Raw genomic sequence first — 19,838 nt, 5'->3', positions numbered from 1 at the left:
CAGCAACAGATGCAAACAAAGGTGACAGAGGTAAGAACAGAAGATGTATTTCTAGGGCCTTTTCACCTTGGAAAGCATGATATGAAAGGAAGAGTTACATGCTAACAACACAGGGCTTAGGAAACTGCGTCTACACAGCACATGCATGTCCACGTGGTCAAGTGTGTTAAGAGGAGAACGCCGGGCTGGTCAAGAGTACTGGACACTGATGATGAATGCAAACCACCGCAGACACTGTTTTGGAAGGACAACCATGGAGAATACAGAAACACTAGTGGGAAACTCAGCATGGTCAAGGAAAAGGCCCAGCCCCGGGGGACTCGTCACTGATCTTACCCCGGGTGTGGCGGTTGGGACAGGGACATTTTCACTTTCAGTTGGCTTTAAGAAATCAAAGATTGACAATGTATTAATGAACAGAAGGGAAGCAGTGGTTCAGAAGGATGGGCCCCTCCCCACTTTTTAAAAACTTCTGGTTGGTGTCTTAGGACAACACGGCTGTTCCCTCCCTAAGAAAATGCCAGGGGCTCTGTCTGAACCTGGACTTGAGAGTGGGCAGCCTTTGACATAGGCTCAGACACGCTACTTTCTAATTCACATCCCAGGACATGATGCTCTGAGGTTGGCAGGCATCCAGTAAAAGAGAAGGCTGCAAGACCTCAGTTGTTCCCAAAGACAGACATGCAGAGTGGGACCCTGCTTCTCACGGGCAGGCTAGTTCTCTTTGCTGAGGCAGGATTGTGGGTCCAGGGAACTAACTGCCCTGCAGCAGGCCACTCCTAACCCTGATGAACAGGAGGAGTCTATCAGATGGAGCAAAAAGAGTGGTACCTGCCTATACCCCACACACCTCCTGAGCCACATACCTGGGCAGGGCTGACGAGGAGGTGGGCAAACCAAGTTAGTGTGAGTGGAGAGGGGCTGGTTTCCCCACAGAAGCCTTCAGCGCCCAGCCTACAGCCCTGACTGCTGCTGTCAGAGAAGACAGTGCTCAGCCCCGTGGGACTCTAGGGCAGCAGCAGCTTAGGACCAGCTTGCCCTGAGTTTCTGCACTTCCACCTCATCCAGGGTCTGGCTGGGCACCTATAGCTCAGGCCGCAGGGGGCTGAACCACAGCGCTCATCACCCTTTGGGCACTTGCCTCCCCTTCAGGCAGGGACCTTGCTTCACTCAGTGCCCAGCATGCAGTCTGGCACTTATTAGATACTCAGTGTTGAAGAGACTGGAAAGAGGTTGTAAGCAAGCTCTAACAAAACAGTAAGGGCTGAACAAGAGACAAGGAATAACGGCCTCTCTGTTCCCTCTAGGAGGGTCCCCTTCACTGAAGCAGCTGGTCTACCTGGTAACCGACGGAGGAATGAGCCAGTTCTTGGGGACCTGGAACTGCTGAGTGGTCCCCAGGGTTTCTAGGGAGCCTACTGCATGGCGTGTCCGCACAGCTAAGGGATGTATGCACACGCATAGATGGCGAGCACTAATCTGAGTGGTTCTCCTCCCTGGGAATACAGGGAAAGTAAGGGCTCCGTTCCGAATTCTCACTCTCCCTAACAGCTGCCTCCTGAGACCAAACATATAATTCATGGAAAATAAGGGAGTTGGGGCACATCCTATCAGAAGTGAAATTCAGCAACGTGAGGACAAACCCAGGACTAACAGGTTCTGATAGGGTTCCAAAGGGGTCCCTGATTCACCCGGGATGCTCAGAAGGACCTCTGATGGCACAGTCCAAGCCCCGGTCACTGTCTTTTATTTTCCTCTTCTTTTCTCTCACCCCAAGACAAAGAACATCTTAAAGGGACAGATGATGGTTTTAACTTAATGAATTTAACAAATGGAGGAATTAGTTCTCTAAAGTTCTGTCTCCCAATCTCCCTAAGGCTGTGTGCATGAGGCTTTTGGGTCTCACCCGTGCAGCTGGAGTGGGAGGGTGTGTGAGTATGTGGGGGTGTGTGCATGCACGCCTCTGCCTGCCTATGCTCAAGGGGGCCAGGGTGTGCCTAAAACAGAGCACTCTATGGTGATACTTTTGAGATGTCCATAACTTGCGTGTTAGACCTGCAAGAATAAGAGGGCTATTGGTCAGGGAAGACACTCTCTGGCTACGATCTGGCCCCGGCCCCTTCTGCTTGTCCTCCCCATCTCATTCCAAGTCTGGATGGACCTCTCCGTGCCCCCTCCCTCGTAATGTGGTTAAGTCAGTGGCCAAACTGACATTTGAAGTGCACATCTCTTTTCCACCTGACACCTTTGAAGTATGACACATTTTAGACTGTGAACTTGAAACCCTGGATATTCTTAAAAAAAAAAAAAATGAAGAGGAGAACCAGACAGCATTTGTGGAGGGACATGTCAGCACAACATGCAGAAAGGAAGGACAGCACAAACAGCACACCAAGCCACGTGCACCCCCAGTGCAGCCTGTGACACCTCCTCCTTCCCTCAGTGCCATGCTGGGCAGGGAGCACTGCCGTGGAGGAGGATGTTGCTGGCAGCACTGGGGGATGGTGCAAGTTGCCAAAATATCTTACAAATTGGAAGGACCCTGAAGATGGCTTTGCCCAAACTACAGATGCCAGCCAGATGCAAAGGGCAGGCCAGCTCTCATCCTGGGCTGCACATTCCAACTGCCTGGGGCTGGCTCTTTTGCAGAATCTGATGCCCAGGTCCCACTCCAAGGATTCTTATCTCCTTGGTCTGGGGTATGCCAGAGCTTTGGGAGTTTTAAAAGCTCCCAGGTGATTCTAAGGTGCTGCTCGAATAGGAAACTCCAGTCTTAAGCCAGGGTAAAGCTGGGCACATCTTCAGGTGGTCACTCACGTCAACAAATTCCTTTTGGTCTGGATGGGCCATACAGAGGGGAGCCCCTAGAAAAGCCCACTCAGGCTGTTACAGCTGAGCAGTGGGTTCTTTTGGAGTTGATGAGGGCTCAGTACCCAGACGATGCAAACAGGTTAACTGTAACCCCATCTTGCCCACAGAGGGTGGAGGAGGCTTGGAAACACAGCAGGCTTTGGAGGCTGTGGTTGGAACATGGGTGAGCTGATGCCCTGTGTGATCCTGGGATCAATGACAGAATGCCCTCAGAGGCTGAGACTGGGAAAGGGTTCACTCCCTGGGTAGTTTTCCAAAGACAGCCACCAGGGCTGTGTGGTCAGTCCTCAGTGGAGAGGATTCCAGTGCCATCTCCGGGCTTGGGCTGGAGGCCCTCAGCAGTTCCTTCCAACCCTGAGGGTCAGTGTCTTCAGCTGGGAACCCCACAGGGAGATGGCCCTCAGCCTGAGGAGGACAAACTGTGTGCCTGGGTCCAGAAGTCTCCTTAGATCCTGGGGCACACCTGATGACCCTCCAGCCCCTTTGCACAGGGTTCTCAGGCAGGCTCTTGAGATGTAGGTTTGGGGTCAGCCCACAGTAACTACAGGAGCCAAACAATCCCTGAGCTTCCCAAGTGCAACCAAAGAGACCAGTCCGCATTTGCTGTATTAATCCCCATCTCTTCCCAGAAAGGCTTAGATGATGTGGTTTTCCACTCCAGACAGGAAGCGAACCAGCATCACAGAACATGCTGGAGAACCTGCTCTTTGGAGGTGGGAGTGGGGAAGAGCCTCCCTCTGGCTACTTCTGACCTGACACATAACACTTCTGGGAGAGACAGCTTCTGTATATGGGAATGCTGAGCCTATGTCCAGAAATCAGTGACCTGGTCCCCAGAAAAAGGCTGGCACCTGGAACGGAGGGCTGAACAACCAGAAGCTGAGTACAGCTGTCGGTCACCAGGTCAGGGACAATTCCTGGGCCCCTGGGAGGGAGCTCCTTACTAACTTTTCACATGCCTTCAGTAAGAACAAGGCAGTCATAGCTTCTGCACAAGTATTTGGCTGCCCCAGCAATAATGATAGTGGGAAAGGACTCAGTGCTGGCAACAGCCACTGCCCGGGTTAGGGAAAGTGGGGTGCTGGGTCATTTTACCATTCGAGGCACCAAGAGGCATCCGAGGGTGAGCAAAGGTGAGCCTGCCAGTCATCATCTGACATTTTAGCAGCTTGATGATGTTATGACCAGATGTGATAAAGACAAATCTGTGAGAGCCATCAAACCATGGTCAGAGCAAGGGGTGGGGGGGAGGTACATAGGCAGGGGCAGCAGAAGGGGGCTGAGGGGGCATCAAGCAGGACAACAGAAAGGGCCATCCAAAATGTTTTTGCAAACTACAAACGCAAGCTAGATTTCTCATTTGCAGGCTAGATCAATCATTCTTGAAGACAATGCTGGCAAGCCACACAGCCAAGCATGACTGGCCAAGATGGCCCTGGCCCAGACCCCAGATGGAGACGGGGACCCAGGGGATGGGAAACAATTTAGATGACCACGACCCATAAATAGCACACCCTGTGAAACTCAGTGAAAACCAAAGGTGGGGAAGCCACAAACAGGTATACAGTCTTTAAAGTGCTTTTGCTTTAACAACGACATCACCGTATATATGTTTATATATACTTGCCGCTACAATTTTCTAAAAATAAAACCAACATGAAAATCAATTAGGCAACAGAAAAGAAAGATCAACAGAGGTTGGGGGAGAGAGCACAGCAAGTTAAATATTGCAGAAAATGATAACTTATCGTAGCTAAAAACAGCCAACATGGACGAAGGGTGTTCAAACTGAGCTGACCCAGAAGCTTGGGGGGTAAGGCCAGCCCAGGGATAGGATGTGAGTTGCTCCTCTGGGGAACCTGGCATGTGTGGGAGAAGGGGCTGGAGGAATTAGCAGTTCCACCATTAACAGTTATACCATCAGAAGTTAAGGACATCCAGTCTCTTTTATCTTTGTGCCCATAGCCTGCAAACTGGACACACGTGTTGAGAGACTGAATACATGAGAAGGTGGCTTTGAGCATTTGCCCTGCACTGCGGCCCAGCCCAGAACTGCTGAGACCTCCCAAGGGGTTCTGTTGGCCTAGGGTGGACAGCTGGTTTTGCCACCAGCCGAGGGAGCTTTTGTCTCGGGCTATATCTGACCAGGGGAAAAGTCACTGACTAGAAAATGGCATGAGAATGGTCACCGGCGTGATTTTGAAAGTCTGATGGAGTGCCAGAAATGGGCCCAATGAAAGCCTGTTTTGTGCAGACACCCCAAAGTCAAATAGCTAACTAGAAAGTTCGGTGTGCGTTTTTGTACCACTGCAGCTTTCCTGACGGATAACACATGAAGAAGGATATGTCTGCGACACTGATGAGCGAGGTGGGGCCAGAGGGGACAGGCACGGTGTGCTCCTGCCCCCAGCATATGAAGGGGCAGCCGGAAAGCTGGGCACGTGCTGTCAACTGAGGGCACCAGCGCCACACCCAGCCAGCCAGCGGCGGGGGGGGGGGGGCAGGGAATGAGGCATTGGAGAGCTGGCTTGCTGGCTCAGTGAACAAACCTCGGCCACATCCTGGTACCCAGAAACCCAGCATTTATGCCCACCACCTGCACATCCCTTTCAGCACAAAGCACTCCAGGGAGAACTGCTGAAACTGTAGTTTATTCTATTTTCATTTCCATTACAGACCATCTCTGACTTACGTAAGGGTCTGTGCCAGAATTTTCACGTAAGCAGACTTTGACAAAGGTTGTAAGTAATTTACGTCAGGAGATGGTTAAGCAGGCAACGTCTGGTCATAAACTCAGGAGAGAGCTCATGGCAGCCCAGTTAGGGTCCTGCTGTTCTGCCATTAGCATTAGATTATTTTATAACCAAGCATAATTTACACATTTGAATGACAATTTTATAGCTGAGTTATGGGATATTTCACATAAAGTGCAATTTATCTAAGTCTGGGCTCACGGAGGTTGGGGGATGTATCTTCCTGGGTCTAGGAAAATACCACTTTAGTCCCTTGTCATGGCATGGATTGGGGTGTTGTGAGGCATACATCACACCCTCGTGGACATGTCTTACAGTCCATTTCACTTGTTAGTCCACGGAAAGTCTACACTTGGATAATAGCCTTTATCTCCCTAATACTTCGAGTTTTGTAACCAGTATTTTCACAAATATCTGCATCATTTTATCCCCCCGACACACCTATGAAGCAGGGAGGGCAGATATCATTTGCCCCAGCTGATCCATGGGGGAACTGAGGCCCAGGTCCAACAAGTCAGTTTTGAACCAAGACCAGAACTGTCAGGCCTTAGGAGTGCCGGGCCAGTGGCCGTCCCACTGGTCTGTGATCTAGGCTTAGCTTAGCCCCAAAGCAGCGGCATAAAGAGGGACTGCACCATCCTTATTTGATACAGGCTGTCTGGACACCAGGATGGGCCGTACAATCCTGCAGATGTCAGCCAGGCAGAGCAAGGAGGTCCCTTCCCAGCCAGGGGTGGGGGAGGAGGGCAGGGCTGGCCACATGGAGCAGGAAGTCAACACCACACAGCAGTCCCACCCCATGCTCCATTCATCCCCGGCACGGGCTCTACACAACTGGGGCACACACACTGGACACCCACTAAGACTTGTGACAAACTGGGGACAGACCAGGTGAGCAGGGCCATTTGTGCCGGCCTCAGGTCCTTCTGGTTCAGGCATGGGTTAGATCCAAGAACGACTGGAAAGGGGGCAGTGCTCCCCTTTCTGGAGCCTCTTAATTTTGAAGGAGGGTTCTCAGGATGGTTCTGGAAGGGTGGGTCACTCCATCTACCACACTGCTGCTGCACTTGTTTCCTTATTAAAGGGCTCAATCAAGTGCAACAGAGGAGAATGGACACCCTGTCCTCATACACACTCAGCCCTCCTTCCCCTGGTCCATGAGATCACCATCGTTTGGGGAGCTAGGACAGGGTACTCCCCAGTGTCACTAGTCAGACTCGGCAGGTGCACATGATACAGGTGAAGGCAGCAGCAGTCACGTGTTCATGGCGTGGCTATGAAGCCCCGCCCCCCTTCCCTTCACAGAACCATTGTAGGTACCAGGGCACACATTATGAACCCCATTTTGCAGCTGGAAAAATCTGAGGCACAGGGCAGTCAGGTGCCCAGCCGAGGTCACACAGCTAGCGCGTGCTAATGTTCACATTCTCACATAAATTAACTCCCGGCCCTTCACAGGCTCCTAAGAACTTCTCTTTTTAAAATAATGTTTGGCTCCAAAATGGCCATTCTACATTTCCTTCTCTACTCTCTTTCAGGGGAAGGGGGCGGGGCGCGGGAGGGGAGGCTACAAAATGTTCTTCGTCTTCTAAAATAAATGTATGCCTGAATTTCTTAAGTGTAGAGAGACCCATGGATACGGTTTCTAGGCTCCTGAGTGTCAGACTTAACAGAAACAATCACGTCACAGGACACAAAGTTTGCTACTTACATTCACTTCAGTTATAGCAATATCAACGACGCTACCAACAACAATTAAGGCATCAAAAGTGTTCCATGCATCAGTGAAATAGTGCTGTTAGGGCAAGCATTCAGAAGCCACAGAGGAGAGGAAGCACAACAGGAAAAAAGAAGAAAAGGACAGTGTTATAAAAAGGGAACATTCTAGCATTATGCCACCCGGCTACTTGAAAAAAAATCACCCTAAAACAAACATGTTATAGGTACGTCACTTTGGGTGTTGCTGCTGACACAGCAAATAAAAACAATGAGAGACGCCTGTCTTGCCCTGCCTACCAGCGACTCGGGAAATGCTGCCCGGGTCAGCCCTCCGAAAGGTGCTCTGTGTCTGCAAAGGCCTGGGATAAAGCTCGACCCTCACAAGCCTCTTGTCCACAGCTCTCGTGAGGAAATTCCTGGTTTTAGATCCAGTGAGGTTGGGGCCTGTGACTTGTCCAGGTGATGCCAGTGCGGGGCGGGGAGCGGAATGTGCAGACAGAGAGAGGACACGAGGCGGGCGGCCACGGCGGGCGCATACTCACGTCGGCTTCGCTGAGGGCCACGTCTATAATGCTGCCGATTACGATGAGGGAGTCAAACGTGTTCCAGGCGTCACTAAAATACCCCTGGACAGAGCAGGCAGGGGGCAGACGTTTATGAGCACGTAGGAATGGAAACGCCACACGGATCATACGGGGACATATCGGAGGCCCCGCCGTACCCATGGCAACCAGGTGGGGTGGGAGAGCCAAAGGGAGGCAACAGTACCGTTGACTGGCGGAAAGGGACACAGGCTGGGGGGCACCTGCATGTGTGAGAGAGGGCGCGCACGCACGCACACAGGCACAGCGCACGCACACACGCACGCGCACGCACGCACGCACGCGCAGTGCAGACCCATGGCCCCGAGCGGCCCCAGACCAAGCGGAGTTTGTGCAGGGCAGAGGCGCCTCTGAAAACCCTGCCGGTGCAACTAGGGTCACAACTTCAAGCTGTCACAAGAGGGTGTGCGGCCCTTCTAAGTTTGCAACCCTTACACAGAAGAGTCAGCAGGCCCTCCCCCTACTCCTTCCCCAAGTTTTTTCTCTTCTCCCAATTAAAGAGCACCGTGACCAGCCTTTCACACGTTCTTTCTGTGCTCTTAAAACAAATCAGTAGCTCCTCCTGCTCCTCACCAGTGCAAGGATTATGAAGGGTGTGCTCTGTCCTCATAGAGCCCTTGGCCTCACTGGGACAGAGGCACAGTGAGGCACGCAGTCCAGGGCACAGCGTGGCGGGGGGGTAGTCACTCCGGTCTGTGGGTAAGGGGGTTGTGTAGGGAGCCCACACAGGTCTTACGAGGGAAAAGCACAGTCAAGGGTGATGCTGCACTAAGGCTCTCACTGGCCTCGAGAGAATCCTCCCTGTACCCCAGCTCTCCTCCCTTCTCTCTCTACCCTCCAGGCTAGGAGGACTCCTTGCCATCCCTCAGAAGCACCAACAGGTTCTTCCCCCTCTCTCAGCGGCAACAGCAATCCCAGCCCTCTCCACCCTGACTCTGCCCAAATCCACTTCCTCCAAGGTCAGACCAAATGCCAGCTCCTTGAAGGGACCTTTTCAGATCCTCCTGATCTCTGCTCTGCCTCTCACGTGTCCTCGTCACTGATTTTGGGGTCTCTGTCTGCAGCTTTAACCCACTGAAAGCCCTCTGAGGATGAGTACCATGCTGACTCTTCCGTCCCCTCCCCCACTAGCCCCACTCTCTACCCCAGAGCCTTGATCCCATTGCTCCACACACTGCAATGTCTCTTTCTTCCACTGACCTAGCATCCTACCATCATTCAGATCCTCCTATCTTGCAACAAGCATGAAGGCACGATGTCTGACTGTGGCTTATAAATCCGTGTATATCTATGTGGCATACATTTTATGTATGCGCTCTCGTGGGCTCCACACGGTAGGTGCTAAATTCATGCCTGCTGTCTCCTGACAGCCCCTGGAAACTCTTGGTCAGAAGGGTGGGGGTGGGCACTACGCATAGAGGCTTCTGGTTGCATGGTCGACGACTCTATCTGAAAATCAACTCTTTTCAAAAAGTTGGAACATGTTTTGGAAATAAAAAAAAAAAATCCAGTTCTGAAATATATAAAAAGGGGCCAAGCATGGTTACAACTGGGTACACTTAGTGAGGATAAAGAAAACCAGAACAGAAGGTACTTTGAAGTTTCAGGTCCCATCAACTTGTGATCACATGCAGGCCCCAAGAAAGCCACTGCTGAGCCCCAACCTTTGATGACACGATAGAAAGTATGCACGTGTTGGTAATCCTAATAACTGGAGTGGGGCTGTTTGTTCTAGTTACTGTTGATCATGCACTCCAAGTACAATTACGGGGGAGCTAGGACACTAATTGATGGTTTGGACTTTTAAAAAATTTCATCTTAAATGATGTAAGATTTTCCCACCCAACCTGCCATGACCTCTGACCCACTCTTCACCTCTCCCCTCCCCTTCTCTGTCACACGTTGCCTCACTGACTGGCATCTGCCCAGACCCCTCATCTCAGGCCTCCAACAAGTAAACAAAGGGATTCTGCCTGCATCAACCCTGCCGACCTGTGTATACAAGTCAAGTCTTAATGAACACCACGTTTTGCACCTTCTAGCTTTTCTTCCCAATGCTCTGTGATTCTTGGCTGGCAGACTGGGGCAAGGCCAGCCACTCTGAGGGCTAGACTAGAGCCACTGAGCATGCTGGTCACACTGGCTGGTCAGGACACAAGAGCTTGTGCCTGGACCCAAAGGAGCGCATCACTTCCTTCACAGAGAAGACCTCCTAACACAAAAGTCACTTGGGTCAAGTGCTAAGCGCTGCCGTGGGGGTGTCGGGGTCCCTTATTTACATTGTGTGGATAGGTGACAAACAGGCATTTGACCAGCAGCCGTGCCACAAGCTACTCTGAGGACCAGAGCCTTCCCTTCCTGGATTTAACAGCATCTCCAAAGCTAAGGAGAGTTTGGTGATCGTTCCCATCTCCCCTAGAGAGGAGCTGATGCCTCACTGAGACAGCTGGGCGCCTGTAACAGTCAGGCCTCCGGGGTATGGAGAGCAGCTGAAGACCCTGAGTTCCTCCTCCTCTCCTGTCCAGGCACAAGACCAGCCCCCGCCCACAGCTGTACCCCACGTGCTACTCCTCCCACTACAGTAGGCTGTTCACCTGAGGCCAAGGCCACCACCCGCGCCCCAACTTTGGACTTTATTCCTGAATAGCTCCTCCCCTGCTTTTCCAGAATTATCAGTACTTACCTCTGAATCATTCCCATTGGCCTACACACTATCCTCCAACTGGCCCATTCTGGTCCACTGTGGTACATGAAATCACCTTAAACCAATGCAATAGGGGCTTCCCATTTGGGGTCCTTGAACATTTTGGCAATCTCGTCAACTCTCTTCAGAAGACCCCGCACACTCACAAATCGTGCCCAAGTCCTAGAGGACTCCTGGACTGAAGGTACCTACCCCTAATGCAGACAACGGGAGGCTCGAGCTGATGCAGGTGGCTGGAATCACAAGCTCAGACAAGGTGGCTATGCCAGGGGGCCAGCGGAGGCAGAAAAAGCCAGGCTCTCTTTCTCCCCACATCTGATTCCGTTTAGTAGCCTCGTATGTGATCAAATCACTGTCGAATGAGCATGACTCAGTCCCCCACCCTTTCCCCACCAAAGTCACCACAGTGTCTGGGCAACCAGAAGATGAGACAAAGCGCTTCTGGCAGAGGACCCATCCCCGTGCCCTCTTCTCTTGGCCAAAAATGACAGGTTCTCCTGCCACTGAATGCCCAGGCCAGGGCCCCTCAAGTGGAACCAGCAGTCCCTAGCACTCAGCCAGAGTCAACTCTTATTTTTTGTCGAGTCCTACAGGCTTGGAAAGACTACGCAAGTCAGCCACATGTGATAATCTCTATTATTCAGAAACATGTCTGACTCAGAAATTTTAAATCATAAAGCAGACTCATGTGGGCATTAGAGCCAGGAACTTTCAAGATTTCCAAGAACTCTGAGAGTCTGTCAGACAGACGTCTGTCCACGTTGCTCCTGACTATGGGGTCCTGGAAGCAGAGCTGGAACTCCAGCCGGGATATAGCACACAGGTGTGGCGTGCGTGTGCGTGTGCGTGTGCGGAGGGGTAACGTGTTGGCGGGGGGTAATGTGTGTGGAACAGAAATAAGAGAAGCAGCCCGAGTCCGGGTTCTTTTTGCTGCCTGGAGTCCCTCTCATCTGCAGATCTGAAGGAGCCCTCACAAATCACCCGGTTTTGTGGTTTACCATGGCAGCCAGGTCACTCAGCAATTTCTGCTGGGGACTATTTGGGCAGTGCTGGACCCAAGAGATGACCCACAGCACCAGATTTCGGTAGATACCATAACTGACAGCTTTCTAACTAGCACAAGCCTTTCCAGAGGTCAAGTGGGGGCTTACAGGAAAGCATTCACCTTTGGCCACTCTACTCCGATCAAATATCCTGTGACAGAAAATACCCTGCGTACCATCTCATGTCAAGAGGCTGCACCTACAGGCTCATCTGTTTATGCCTTTCTTCATCCCACCCACCCTTACTGAGCGGCCAGCATGGAGCAGGCATTGTGTGGGACGCAGGAGACCCAGCCTGTGACCTCAAGCAGCCTCTCAGCAGTTAACGGAGAGATTCAAAGAAGTATTGATCATGACATCGCCCAGTAAGCATCTAGTGGACATGCAGGTGAAGGGAAGAACAGACTTTGGCTGAACTGGTAGGGAGGATGTCACAGAGGAACCCACATTTCATACAGGCCTCAAGCAATAACAAGACAAAAGAAGGGCTTCCATATACAGAAGCCCATGCCATGGAAAGGTTTGGCTTAACAGCTAGGGGTGGGGAGTGTAGAAGGAATGACAGGGGAAGCAAGGCAGAAGTGCAAATGGGCCAAGGTTTGGTGGAGGACTTTGAACATGAGACTAAGAAAATTCTAAGGTGTGGTTTTTTGTTTGTTTGTTTGTTTGTTTGTTTTTGCTCAGGCAACAGGTGGCTGGTACCAGAGTTTCGTTGTGGAAGATGAGCAGAGAGGGGCTGGGCGGGGGTGAGGGTTGGGGGAAATTTAGCAGTCCAGGGAAAGGAGGGGCAGGAGAGGTCTGGATGACACGGATGGCCGGAGAAGCTCTGGGCCTGTAAAGCATTTTCCATGGGAGAAGGGGACCAGGAGAGCACCCTGAGAAACTGACATCGAAGACAAAGGCCGAGCCCACGAGGTCTGGCGCAACGTTCTAGCTAAGGAGAAGAATGTTTGGTCTCAAGTATTATTTGGCATTAAAATAGATCACCTAAAAGAGATGTGGTCACTGACAAACTGTAAAGACTATCAGATGTTCTTTCTAGGAGATGGAGGGTGTCCTCCAAAGAGATTGTTAACACTTTGTTAAGAGCCTATATTCCTGCCAGGGGCCCTGGGACAGGGAATGCCATCCCAGGAGGCTGGTGGTACCAATGCTGGTGTCCACGGTACAGCGGCTCTGCACTGGCAGAGGAGAACAGCTCCAAAATACTCTCCTCTTCCCCCAAACCCAACTACCCTTTACTTCTCCAAAGCCCAAGTGGCCAGGAGTACAAATTAGTCATTTTCAAGGTAGAACCAAGATCAAAATGCAGACCTGGGAACCAAGCGTGGCTCTTTGGGGAAAAGCCCGCAGCTGAGGCAGCTAAGCTGGACAAAGGCAGGTGACAACCAGAAGCACAAAGAGGGAGCCCCAGCAAACTGGAAGTGCTCTTTATTCCTGCAGGAGACAGTACTTTGGGGAAGGCCCTTCTTCTTCAGTTTCCCTCCTTGGAGCAAGAGAATTCATCAGACACGTCCAGTGGCTTCCCCTGGGAGTACCAGAGGGAAAGGCCAGGGAAGTGGGCTTATCTTACTTCAGTTAGGACCTCCCTTTTAAAAGCCTAGGATGGCACAGTCACCTCCCAGTCAAAAGCACAATCTAGAGTATGCAAGGTCAATGCCAGATGGTGGGTTTTCCCTTGGGGAGTAGATGTAATACACTCAACAGCCTCCTTGCTTTCCCCTAATTCTGCTCTTTGGCTTCTTGCCACCTCGCACTCTTGCCTAGAACCAATGCTCAGAACAGCTCTTCCCATTCGGTGAGGCTGCTTCCCCGGCCAGGGCAGCTCCCCAGCTCTGGGTTTCCTACCTCTGCCTCTCCACCTCAACCCTCCCCTCCCTGCTTATGGAGGCGGGATGACCTGACCTGCTGAGTCCTCGAGCCACTTCTCCCTAAATGTGTGCTCTTGGCAGGCCCCACCTCTCTGGCAGGTTCTTGAATACGGAAGTCCCCACGGTCAGGTTTCCCGACTTCTTTTAACCCATCCTCCTCACAGTGCCTTCCCATTCCTTCGGAAAGGATTTTGTCCAGCTTCACTTTCTGTATCTGAATCCCAGGACAGCAGCAACCCCATCTCTCCTGACAGATGCTGGCAAGTTTTCCTAGAAGGTGTGCCCCTCACTGTGGAGAACACTGCCCCAAAGGGCCCTGTAACCAACTCCTCACAGAGACAAAGGCTTTCCTGAGAGGAGACCCACAGGCTAGGGTTCCCACGCGGCCCTCTGTCCCATGCGGCCATCTCCTGGAAGACTCTCCCTTTGGCAGCCTCTATGACCTTGCTCCTCAGCCCGACTTCCCTCTGATGAGAGAGGAGGGGTCTCACCGGCTTCTTAGTCAAAGCCTACTCCCCTGGGCTTGCTTTGTCAACCCAGAAGAGGAAAAACAAGGAAAAGTCAGGGAGCATTTTAAGAAGGGTTTTGTTTCTTTCTTTTTTTTTTTTAATTTTATTTTATTATGTCATGTTAGTCACCATTCATTACATCGTTAGTTTTTGATGTAGTGTTCCACGATTCATTGTTTGCATATAACACCCAGTGCTCCATGCAATACGTGAAGGGCTTTATTTCTTGGTGAACTGATTCTCTCGCCATCCTCAACACAAAATCTGTCTATCCTGGCTTCGGTGAGCGCAGAAATAGCACTCCTCAAGCACAGAGATGCTCCTATTGCTGTTTCATGCTACGGAAATATCTTGCTGGGCAAAACAACAAAGCAGCACAATTTCTAGCGGAAATCACTCATTTTAAAACTCTGATTAATCAGTACTGATTAAAAATTAGCTACTCATTTCCCTCCTGATATCACCAGTTTGATCACATACCACCAAAACCCTCCTCCCAGGTTTGATATCAGTGGTTTACTGGGCAGAGGGGTGTATGAGCCCTTTGGTGCACGGGCCCGCTGGCGGGTGCGCGTTCACACACGGACACACACGCACTCTCACGCACACATGCCATGGGCGAGTGTGTCTTCTCTTCAGCCCAGAGCAAGCTCTGAAACATTTCAGAGCTTAATCACCAGGCAAGGGAGGACAAGGCAAGGGGATCTAGAAACGTTCAGTGGGTAGGTTCCATGTTGTCTCTCTCAAGTCCTTTTGATGTTCTTACTTGGCAACCTTTTTCATCACTCCAGACAACTATTGTTCAGAGAAGTAAAGGTGACAGGGAAGCAAACCAAAACTCTCAAAGGAAATTAAGATGAATTTGAAAAAGGAGGAGATGTTTATGTATGTAGATATGGACAAGTCACAGTACATAACATCTGGCCATGCATAAGGTGCCAAATTTGACCCCGCTGCAATCACCCCAAGTGATCACTTACAAGTGTCCTTTCTTTTTGGTCCACAAAGATCTGATAAAGATTGCATAAAAATTAATTCAAATTAAAGAAAGGAACAGTTTTGGATTAGAATTCCAAGGAAATATGGAGTATGTGAAATGATCATATCATAATCCAAGTCTCAGTAAAACCAGTGTTTTAGGCGTAAGGTGTTTTACGCCCAGACGAACCAACAACCGGGTCCCCAGATTCTGTCACTGCCTCATACTGAGAGTTTGGGGCTTTGCTAGCAAAGAAGCCGAGGGTCCAACGTCCCCCAGCTCAGCCCGAATTTGCTCCTCTATCTACACTTTAGAACGAGGGGGCCATCATGACTTGAGGATGATGGTGGTGGCCGTCACGGTCAGAGTACTGACACATGACAGCATGTTACCACATGCCAGGCACTCTTCTAAGCATGGCACAGATAGTAAATCTTTACCCCTCCCAACCACCTTGTGAAACAGGGCTGGTAGTGTCTTCATTTTGTGGGTGAGGAAAATGTTAAGGAACGTTAAGGAACTCACTCGCATCAGCAAGTGGGGAGTATGGATTTGGATCCAGAGTTGGGTGTGCTCTTAGACACTGTTCTGTCAGCCTCTTCCACCACAGACGCTGATAATGATGGGGCTGGATCTGCTCCCTCCCAAAGGCGACACGATATGCTGACTAGTCCAACAGTGTTTAACAAATTTCATGTCTTGTTTTGTCTTAAAGTCAAGCAACATTTTTCTAAGTCAAATAAATGGTAAGCGCTCTCCAAATGGTAGAACTTTCCATAAAAGGTGAAAAAGAGGCTGTAGACCAAGGACAAATAAAACCAAGGTCTTTCTCCTGGAAACCTAAGAGTCAAATCAAGGCTGAATTCTTTCTGATGGGTTCTGTTAAAACAGTTTCTCTAATGCTAGAGCAATAAGGCCAGTTTCCCTGAGACAGCATGATGGGCTCTTTTAGAGAGAAAACCCGGTTTCAAAACCATCTCTATTCTACAAATTCCCAATTCTGTCCCCCCTTCTTCTTTTTCTCAGAATTCTTTTCATGAGGTTTTGTTTTGTAGTTTTGTTTTCCCATATGTACCCAGATGCCCTAATCAGATTTGAATGTTCTCAGGTGATAACCCAGTTATCAGCCCCAACAATTCAGCGTCACTCGGTAACACAAGATGAACAGGAAGCGTGTGCTCCTCTAGAGCGATTCAGCAACAGCCTTTGAGAAGTGGGCTCAGAGACTCACCTTAGGTTTAAATGCGATGACTTTCAAAACCATCTCAACGGTGAACACCCCAGTGAAGACCATGTTCAGAATGTCCATGGCGTCATTAAACATCTTGGACTGCTCGTAGTGCTGTGGACAAAGGCAGAGGAATGGTTCTCAGGGGCCCAGCCCAGCCAGCCTCACAAAAGGAGGCTCCCCAGCCCCCTGCTGCCTGCAGGCATCCACCCTCTGCTTGGACATGGAGGCAGCCTCCACTGGTTCCAACGGCACACGGTTAACTCACCACAAAGCACAGGGGGGCCTTGACGAATGAGGATGATTGGAAGATGAAGGGGAAGACATCCATTTCCTCTGCTCAGGATGAAGGGAACCCACCCTTCCTCCCAGGATTTCTATTCAGGGCCTTGACCCAGGCACAAGGCAGAACCCACCCAAATGCTTATGACCAAAGACAGGATTTGGTTGGGGATAAATTTGATGCCATTTAGGTCCACGTTCAATAAAAGGCAATAACATCTTGACCTCACACTTTTTCCCTACATCAGCATGGGGTCCTGCTCATTCATAAAGACTTCTTAAATTTAAAAAACATGCCAGAGAATGTATCCCTGGTGGCTTTTAGACCCATTTTCCAGACAGCACTGGGAGTTGGTTTGATTTGCTTAAGGTCTTAAAGTCAGTGTGGAAAGAGGATCTAGACCTTGGCCTTTGCTTCTGTCCTAGGGCAGTATCTACTTCACAGTATAACTGCTGGAAATGCTCACTGTTAATACCAACTTGGCCAACTGAAGGAAGTCAATGCCTTGCCCCCAGGGTAGCAAGAAGTAGCTATTTTGCAAGCTAAACTCTCCTCCATGACCTGGAAGATTCTCCACCACCATTCTAACCATTCTAAGAGCTCCTTGAAGACAGGAATGTGACTTATGTTTTTCAACATTGGGTGTTAACTCTGTGATGGGCCCAGCGCCAAGGGCCTGATGTGAATTATCCAGTGCAAACCTTACCTCTGATAATAGGTATGATAGATTTCCCATTTTGCCAGTGAAGAAAGCAAGGCTCAGGGGATTTAAATTGCCTTGCCCAGCTGGTAAGGAGTAAAGGCAGGATTGCAACACCTGTCTGCCCCACTCCACACACACCAAGCTTTAGTCCTTAACTGCTCCCTGGCCTCAGGGGCCCCCAGTTAAGTGTTCGTAGAATTGAATGCCAGGCTCAGGCCCCATGGAAATGTCACCTATGGTCACGCTGTACAGGCAGTCTCTTAAAACAAAAGAGCCACCTTAAACGCCTACCGTGAGAACTGTTAGCCAGAATGGGACTCTGGCCAAACTACAGCCCAGACTCATCAGAAAATCAAATGCATTCTCTTGTGAGGGGGCGGCACTCTGCCCTCAGAATTTGGGGCAGGGGGCTGTGCAGAAGGCCCAGACGTGATCCCCACGGCTGTCTCCATTTTTACCTGCATGGCCAAGCAGAGTGTGTTGAGCATGATGAGGACAAACATCATGTATTCGAAAGGCGAGGAGTTCACCACGTACCAGAACTTGTACTGGTAGGGGTTTTTGGGGATGTATCTCCGCAAGGGACGTGCTTTCAAGGCGTATTCAACACACTGACGCTGCAACGGCAGAAAAGAGCAAGGAGGGGTCCTGAGCACACCCATGGGAGGAGGACACCGGTCTCGTCTGCTCTGAAGGGGCACACCCACCGCAAGAGACCGTGGACCAGAGGAAGCCACTACAGCAACCCCCACAGGCACCACACACATCACCGGCCACAGGCCCCTAGCTCTGCCAGCTCATCGGTTCCTCACAGCAACCTGGGGGTGGGGGTGGAGCGCGGTAAGCGCAGCACCCAGTGTGCTTCCATTTTCCTTATTAAAACAGAGGTCCAGACTGGGAAGTGCCTTGCCTGAGGACCTGCCTTTCCTCTACGCTGGGGCGTTATGCCTGCAGTTCTGCCTGGGGCCACCTCGAGGAAAGGAAGCCAGGGAACGAGAGGCACAGAAAGCCTCCAGAGCCCAAGGGCCTGGTCTCACTCCCCAAGACTCGATCCACATGAGACACCTCTTGGGAGCCAGATGGTATTAACCACACGTGTCTAATGGTGAACTAGCTGTGTGTCTCCTTGGGACCTTCTGAGACTCCGGAGCTTGTGGTAGTCACGATGGCCAGAGCACTGTCCCTCCCACTCACTCTGGGGCTGAGGTTGGTCCACCCTTTGCAGGTCAGCGGGAGCCTCCAGCCCCTTCGGCTCAGCCAACGGCACCACTTGCTCCTAGACCCAGACTGACTCCCAGTCTCCCGCTTTGACCCTGGCTTCTGACTCCAGACAGGCTCCCTCCAATCAGGATCTGGCCCTGCTGCGACCTCACACACTGAGTCCAGGGCGCCCCCCCGCCAATTCGAACCTGTTCTGGACCTCAAGAGATGACACAGTGGTAGCTCAGGCTCTGCTCCCTGGCCAGTCTGGGCCTTGCCCTGATAGTCTTCTTCCGGGGGCTGGGAGGTGCTGCGGGGGCGGGTGGGGGGGCGTGATGAAGAGCTGTGCCAGGCTTCCTGCTGACACTGATGGGATCTGAAGCAGTTCCCTGACAACTCAAAGCAACATCTTCCTACAAACCCAGCTGGCCCTGTCCTCACCACCCCAGTGGGCACAGCTGCAGCCCAAGACAGACTGCCCCACCACGGCCACTTCCCCTCAGGAAGCCCAGACTGGCAGATGACCCCCACTCCTTATGTCATCATCAAACAAGGGTGCTACCGAGCCAGGGCCCAGGGGTACTCCCAGAACAGATTCTCCATCTCGCCATCTGTTAGGGCAGGAACGGGCCTCTAACAACAACTCCTGGGTGCCCTCAATCTAGAGAGAAGGGAGCAAGCCCAGAGAGGAGTTCTCCTGACCCCCTCACATCCTCATGCAATCAGAGTCAAAGGCCCCTGCTGCTATGAGACTGGTTCAAACAAGGCAGTAGATTACGAGAGAGTGACACCAGTGCAATCTTGGACCCAGGTTTAACATTAGTAACTTTCCCTGCAGTGGGATAGGTTACTTCTTCCTAAGTCAATGGTTTTTCAAGCAGGGGACATTAGGCAATGTCCAGAGAGGTCTTTTGGTTGTCAAAACCCAGGGCGGTGGGTTGCTACTGGAATCGAGGGGGTATAGGGCCAGGGATTCTACTGAACATCCTACAAAAGCATAACAAAGAATTATCTAGCCTAAAACGTCAACAGTGCTGAGGTTGGGGAGATCATCAGACAGGATCCCCCGTAAGGACAGTGGGAGAGGCAGCGGGTACTTTCTGGCCCCTGGCCACATCCCCCCACCAAGATTCTGAGCCATCACTAGCCAGTCACACCCGCAGAAGGTGGCCTAACGTTCTTTGACTTCTCATCTGCAGGGTGGGGTGAATCACAATGACAAGGTCTAGTCTTGTATCTGGGAAGCTCACTCTTCCCAGCAAGGACCCAAACTGGCAGAGAGGGTGCTGTGAACTGGGCCTGAGCCCCAGGACGGCCAGCAGGCGCACGCCCTTCTCTGGGCATGGAGGAAGCTGGCGAAAGACAAGCCACTC

The 19,838-nt window shown here is 51.2% G+C and overlaps 1 protein-coding gene across 9 annotated transcripts in view; it reads right to left on the bottom strand.

Moving 5' to 3' along the window:
• Positions 1-19,838, bottom strand: part of CACNA1D (calcium voltage-gated channel subunit alpha1 D) — a 292,840-nt gene that overhangs the window by 39,951 nt on the left and 233,051 nt on the right. For 4 of the 9 annotated variants that reach the window (XM_073901366.1, XM_073901370.1, XM_073901364.1 and 1 more), the window contains 4 exons: positions 17,724-17,882; positions 16,283-16,393; positions 7,886-7,969; positions 337-381 (listed from right to left, as the gene is read on the bottom strand). In XM_073901366.1, coding sequence (XP_073757467.1) covers positions 337-381; positions 7,886-7,969; positions 16,283-16,393; positions 17,724-17,882 — 399 coding nt within the window. Of the gene's footprint in view, positions 1-336; positions 382-7,335; positions 7,420-7,885; positions 7,970-16,282; positions 16,394-17,723; positions 17,883-19,838 lie in introns of all 9 variants that reach the window. The other 5 variants (XM_073901372.1, XM_073901367.1, XM_073901371.1 and 2 more) reach the window with 2 other exon arrangements.

Source organism: Callorhinus ursinus, unplaced genomic scaffold (genome assembly GCF_003265705.2).
Source record: "Callorhinus ursinus isolate GAN/ISIS: 27379988/994484 unplaced genomic scaffold, GSC_fseal_2.0 scaffold15, whole genome shotgun sequence".
Taxonomy (NCBI): Eukaryota; Metazoa; Chordata; class Mammalia; order Carnivora; family Otariidae; genus Callorhinus; species Callorhinus ursinus.
The sequence above is the reverse complement of the archived record's forward strand: the minus strand, read 5'-3'. Positions and strand labels throughout refer to the sequence as shown.